General features: G+C 35.2%; 1 protein-coding gene across 6 annotated transcripts in view; it reads left to right on the forward strand.

Annotated features, from left to right (window-relative positions):
* CBLB (Cbl proto-oncogene B) overlaps nucleotides 1-3,159 on the forward strand; it is a 137,120-nt gene extending 133,961 nt beyond the window's left edge. For all 6 annotated transcript variants that reach the window (XM_083821337.1, XM_083821338.1, XM_083821339.1 and 3 more), the window contains one exon: nucleotides 125-3,159. In XM_083821337.1, coding sequence (XP_083677463.1) covers nucleotides 125-387 — 263 coding nt within the window. In that variant the 3' untranslated portion in view covers nucleotides 388-3,159. The remainder of the gene's footprint in view (nucleotides 1-124) is intronic.
* The last annotated feature ends 3,682 nt before the right edge of the window (nucleotides 3,160-6,841 follow it).

A 6,841-nucleotide genomic window follows, 5' to 3' on the forward strand; every position in this document is an offset into this window, starting at 1 on the left:
CCATTTCTTCAGAATTTCCCTTTTTAAACTGCTTCATGAAGCTAAATAACTTGAGGCTTGACCTACCTATAATACAATTTTTAAGGCAATTTGTAATGATTTCTATCTGCTTTATTTGAAACAGATGGTTCACAAGCACCAGCCAGGCCCCCTAAACCACTTCCTCGGAGGACTGCACCAGAAATACACCACAGGAAAGCATACAGCTCTGACAGTTCCATGGAAAATGTGGATGCAAAAATTGCAAAACTTATGGGAGAAGGTTATTCCTTTGAAGAAGTCAAGAGGGCACTTGAAATTGCCCAGAATAATGTTGACGTGGCCCGTAGTATTTTAAGAGAGTTTGTCTGTTTTCCTCCACCAGTCTCTCCACGTCTCAATCTATAGTAGCGTGAAGATTTTCCTGGAGCATGTGAATTCTACATACACATGTGTGGATTGGGAAATGAGAGAAAGAAGAGAACAGAATATTTTTCTTTCATCTTTAATAGGAGGGTGTCTGTTTCCAGCCGTTTATCAAAGGCTCATGGCTGCTCTGATCAAGACTTATAAATATGCTGAGGCTTATGTATTTTGCTAGCCATACTTTTTTAAATCAGGGTTGAACTGACAAAATAATTTAAAGAAGTTTACTTCCCTAGAACTTTTAATCTGTGAAATGCTTTTTCTTGTTTACAAGTTGGCAAGTTACAGTTTTCTAGTTGATGCCTGTACTATGTTCATATCCCCTTGTACTTTTGGTCAGTTCTGCTGTAGCATTCCCAACAGTTTCCATGCTGACCACCCCATCAACTAAATCATCACTTTCCAGAAATTCTGTTTTTGTTGTTTTGTTTTTTTCTCTTACAAGATGCTTTAATTGTTTTTTGCATTTCAGCTCATCAAATGCAAAAGTATGTGGCCTTCACTACTGATTATTTTTTTCTTCTGAGATTCCTTTGTTTTTGAGAGAGGAAATATCTGAATGTAAAATACATTATTATGTCTATGAACTGCCTTTTTAAAGGTATTTTGACAGTAATGTTGGGCAGCTTTCTGTTTAAAATGAATTTCATGACCTATAATCTTCAAGGTCTTTTTATACACAGCTTCTACAATTAAGAACAAAAAATATCCCAACCAAGAATTACAATACTTCATGCAGTGATACTGAGTTCTGACATGTAAATGCTCTTTAATAATTGAGTATTTGATTGCAAATGTTCAAAACAAACAAACAACAAAACAAATGCACATGATAATGTACTGCATTTTGATTACACACTAATTACACCACTTCTCTGTGACGTATGTATACCAAGGCACACCAGACTAGAAGGAATCTTTTTGAATCACATCAATGGTATTCAGGTAAATTCCAGTTCTAGCTTCTGCAAAGTAGAATGCGGTTAATTTTCTGAGTGATTATCCTGTGGTTCGTTGTGGCTTGGATCAGTTTGTATTAACATGGAAACTTCAAAATTTTGATGCACTGTTAATTCCTAATGCTACTGTAGCAATATTTTTTTGCAAAGTTCTTTAGTAATCTCCTCCGTACACTTTATTATTCTCCAGTATGTGTTTAATATCCAAATTCGTTCATTCACTTTCCAGCTACTTAGTTGGAAATACATTTCTTTGCTTTAGATGGCTAGTGATACTACAGGCTTTGACGTTCATTTTTAAGCCCCAAATGATGCAAGCCAAATTGAAAATCCTTCTAACTTTAGAAAAGACAGAGAGAAGATGGTTGTGTTCTTAGTACACTGAAAGTTAAGAGTCCAAATATTTCCAGAATAGTTTTTGATTGCTGCTTCCCCATTTTCGTAGGAAACTTCAAGTCTTCTTTTCTTCTGTTACTGTTGAAAAGATAAACCATGCGGTAGTTAGATTTTTCACATTTTGAGATGTGACCAGTATATGAGAATTTTCACATTGTGCTAAGCTGGGTGTGAGTTATATATTTATTGTTCCCTTTCAGCTGTCAGTTTTCTCCTTCACTCATAGCAAGTGATAAAAGCTGCGCCACTTACAGGATCAGATCTCAGCAGCCAATGCGTTTGTTCTTAAAATTTTTGAACACGGCAAATGCCTGAATTGCAAGATTCAAAGTAACTGGAAATATCCAGTGGAAATTGCTGTGACATCTCAAAGTCCACCATTTCATCAAATAACTTATTCTTAAAACTAATTAAATAAACTATTTTACAGTATCACAAAGCATAGTATGTCTATCATTAATCTGCTTTGTTTCAGTGATAAAAGATGATTAGAGGAATTCAGGGTATAGGGAAGAGATAAGTGTTTCTGTTCCATATTAAGTAAATAATTCTTGAGTTTATGTTCTACAAAAGGGCATTTACAGCTTCCTTTAAATGTTCACTTGTTGCATACAGCTTATGAAAAGTTTTGGTTGAAGTTATATTCTGTGCTTTTAGTCTCTCCCTTGTTCTGGGGGAAAGTTTTATGCAGTCTTGAGCCCTGTTATGTATTTGGTTTGTTTACAGCATCACTCTAGCATTTCAACTAACTATAAATTGAAAATTACACATGCAGTTGAATTAAACGTTTAAAAAATTAAATTAAACCAGTGCAGTTTTACTGGAATTACTTAAGTGTGGTTCTAGCATAACTGCCAGCATAGCAATGATGACAGTGAAGAAAAGAATTTTGCAGGGATGAGAAAACAATCTGCAGATTGAATTCTGAATTGTAATGGAGAACCCTCTCATTTTCTCATTTTTATGCAACATCTTAGTGTAAATGACAACCTTTTGTTTTAATTAGAGGCTGGAACTGCTGCCTGATAAATTAAGGTTTTAATGTCTTTTTCCTTCTCCTTTCTGGTTGTGACCAGCAATAACTTTTTTTTTTTTTTAAGTATGTGTTGAAAATGCTTGATGAACAATATTCTTAATGGTGACTTGGAAAAGAGTTCCATTAATCTTTAAATGAGTGTGCTATTACCACTTCTAAATAGCCAAATGTAAAGACTGTTTCAAACCCGTTTTGGTTAGTAGTTTGAAGTCAAACAGAGTGAAATTGCTTTGTTAGAATGTTGATGCTTACTATGCAGGAATTAATAGGCTTAAATAATTTGGCTACAGTCTAATTCTCTAAACATCTTAACCTTTTAAAGACTCAAGGGTTCAAGTCTGGCAGTGTTGTGCACGTATATAACTTTAAGTAAGACTGACTAGTGAGACTGCTTGAATGAACAGAATGAACAAAGTTGGTTAAACTTAAAAATGTGTGCTGTCGTGATTAAGGCTACAGGCATATTTCCTCCAACTAAATGTCACTGCAGGCATTAGGCTACCATTCTGTTGTCTGTAGGTAAACTTTATCTCCTTCTGGCTAAATTTCAAGCAAATTGGCTGAATCAGAAGTTAAGCAAAGTAAGTGGACACCAGTAGCATGGATCTTTTCTAAAGACTCTAGGAAAAATTTGAAATTGTGCTAAAATAAATGAATTGAACATAATTAGCTATGTTAATGGCTTGGCTGGAACCCTAAAATGGCCACTGTTAAAAATCTTTAATGTTCAATATCTGAAGAGTGCATCTGGCACAGATTTTTTCATAATGTGAATTTAGGAAGTTTGTACCAGGATCATTTCTTCTGTTATATGTTTCGTTTTCAGCTTGAAGCTTTTCTTTGCACTGATGACTCTGACCTAAAAGCATTTAAATTTGCGTCTTAAAGCTTGACAAATTTTGAAGCAGATGAACGAACGGTGTATTCTAAGCAGATTCAGTTACTACCTTCTGACCTGGAATTTAGCGCATGTAGGAATGACTTCTTGAAAAAAGACTTAATTAGTTTCCATTTTGAAGGATTTTCTTCCAAATAACTATTTTATATGAGAAATGCCTTTTATAAACTTGTCTAACATGTGGCAAACTTAGTGACGTGTTCAATTAATTTATATTTTATTCAACTTTTTTTTTTTTTTAATTTTGGTTATTATGTAAGCTCAAGTTCTTTATCTGTTCTTGTAAGGTATTTTATAAAATTAATGTTAACAGAATGTTGGGTTGCTCCGTGATTTTTCAAGACTCTGTCTCTCTGTTGTTGAATATTAACCCTTTTCATATGCTGCTTTAGAAGCATACACTACCATCGGTATGGGTCTTACAAGCCATCGGTTTGTAAGCCACAAAAAAGGCCTCACTGTAAAATAAGGCTAATCATTGCATTCAGACATTTGCTTTGCATCCCCATACATTACTTCACTTCTAAATTTCAGTACTGAAAATTAGCAGTAACGTCAGAATGTGCATGTCTTAATTGTATAGCAGAAAAATCATCAAATATTTAGAATCAAAAGTAACAACTATGTAGTCCAACTGTACATTAATTTACAGGATTTTTTGCTGATGAAAATGACAACAGACTTGCACAGATACTGCTTTGACATTCTGTGCTTTGCATTCTCAACCATTATATTCTTAATGTTAAAAATATTTTAGGAGTGTAAAACACTTTTTTTTTCCTTTCCTGTTATTGTATTCCAGCATTCTGAAAAAGTTTAGAAAATCTGATGTCAGTATGATGAATTACAATAGAACTGTTACTACTTAAAGCCCAACCACGTTACCTGAAGATGGGATTAGACAATCAATGATCGGATTTTCCTGCTACTTTCTTCCATCCATATTAAATTATTGTCCATTATATTGGTTACTTATAGACATATTACTAAATAGAGAAGGTAACTGTTTGGTATACTCATCCTTAGTCCTACAGCTGCCTATTTCTTTCATTTCTCCTCTTCTGGTATGAAAGTCAGCTGTCACTTCATTGTGTCACAGATACATTTTAGCAGCTGGGTGCCTTAAGAATGTTTCAATGAGTTGTTTTTTTTTGTTTGTTTGTTTTTAGTTTTTCTGATAGACCTAGTCTTCTAATTCTGCGCAAGTTACCTTCCTCCATTTATCAGTTGCAGCGAGTCTCCATCAGGAAGATTAAATATGGATTTTAAAACATTTTGTGTTACTTTGATACCAAAATGTATGCCTAACTATATTTGTTTGAAAGAAGTCAACTTTTCTTTACTGCAGTAATCGCCATGGATGCCAGCAGAATGGAAAAGGAGCAGATAACTGCGTGGAAGATAATTCTGCTCCAACAGTCCAAGTCCCTCTATCTTTTTGGAGTACAAGATTTAGCTGTTTTGAATCTCCAGAGTGTCTAGTTCAAATGAAGTATTTGGGAAGATTACTTCAGTCTTCATTTACTGTGTCCTTCTCCAAGATGTTCTGCGTTCATGTTATTTCGGAACAGGATGCCAGGGTCTTAGCAGCAGAGGGAAGTGTGAAGTAGCACTCTGCTCGTAACGTTTTTTGGTGCTAGCAGAACAGCCAAAAGCTTCAAAAGGATTTATGTGGAAGCAATTCTGTTTTAAAGTTCATCATCTTGTTTTTTGAAGGGTATATGTATGTACATACTAATCTGGTGAAGCGTGGAGGAGAAAGTATTCCAAGGATGTCAGCCTGTGGAGTTTGAAACTAGGCAGTGGTACTCACTTCTGCAAAATACCTGTTCCTTTTGGATAGCTGAACTGAAAGTGCAGAATAGTCAAGCTTGTATCATCATCCATGTTACAAAAGGCCAGGTTTTCTCCTTAGATAGCTGAGTACTGCACAATACATGCTGTAAGAGAATTTGCCTCACTTAATTTTCAGATTGGGTATCAAAGAATTTCAAATGCTGTACAAAGATAAGTAAGTCTGCATTATCAGTCATTCAGAAATACCTCAAAGTATTAGCTGGCTTAATCTCCTGAAGCTATTGTCTTGCTTGAACATTGTGTTTTTCAGGTGTTTCCTCTTGAAGTTTACATCTTCTTTACCAGTTCCATATGGTCAATGTGTATTTGTTGAACCATTCTTTCAAAATTCTGTACTTTTTCACTGAGGCTGTTATCAGTGGTATCTTTATTATCCAGGCTTATGCACTGACATTCAAATCATCCTGCTGTCACGCATCCCAGCTTGGGCCAAGTTCAGCCCTGCCTTTTTTTTCACAGCAGATGCATCACTTGTTTGCATTCTCATCTGCTCCTTCTAAGACTGTTTTTCTTCTCCTACCCCAGTTCTCTTTACAATGACATCAACCATCAGTGCATCCTTCATCTTACTGCATCCTTCATCTTACTAATTACGTTTTACAGTCTGCCATCTCAGCTTGTGACCATATCTGTATTTTCATACATCTGTATTTTCTTCTCACAAGTGTTCTGCTAGTCTTGTTTGTCTCTTAATCGCTATGCAGATTCGTTGTGCCATATCTGAATTGGCTGCTGTGAACATAGTCATCCAAAAAGGATTCAAAATTCTGTGAGAAAGCCTGTTTTCCTTTATATAATCATCAGCATTTTTTCCTGCTCCTTTCCTAGCCTGGAAATATACTCCTATGTTTCATGATAAATTTAGTTTGTATGTTTGTTGGGGAAGGAGATGAAATCCACTGCTTGTTCCAGCAGATCCCTGTTGTGTTTCTGAGATGTGAAAAGACACCAATAAAGGCATCATCTTCTAATAACAGTCCTTGTATTTGAGATGACTTGTGTCTCAAAATGAAAGCTAAGAGGTCTGTACAACAAATGTGGTTTGTAGCTTATATTATAATAATTACCTTATAGTAAAAATGTATTTGATTACTTCTAGAATTAAGTGAGGTGCAGGTTGAAGGGGAAAATGGAAAAATAATATAAGACATGTCAATGAAGTTGGGAAGTCGCTTGCAGATTAAGGTAACTGATTACCATGACTTGCTGGGATAAAAGTCTGACTCTATACTTTGATGTCAAATAAACGATTATCACATAGCTTGAAAATTGTCCCCACAAAGAAGACAA

The sequence above is a fragment of the Anser anser genome (genome assembly GCF_964211835.1).
Source record: "Anser anser genome assembly, chromosome: 1".
In the NCBI taxonomy this organism is placed as follows: Eukaryota; Metazoa; Chordata; class Aves; order Anseriformes; family Anatidae; genus Anser; species Anser anser.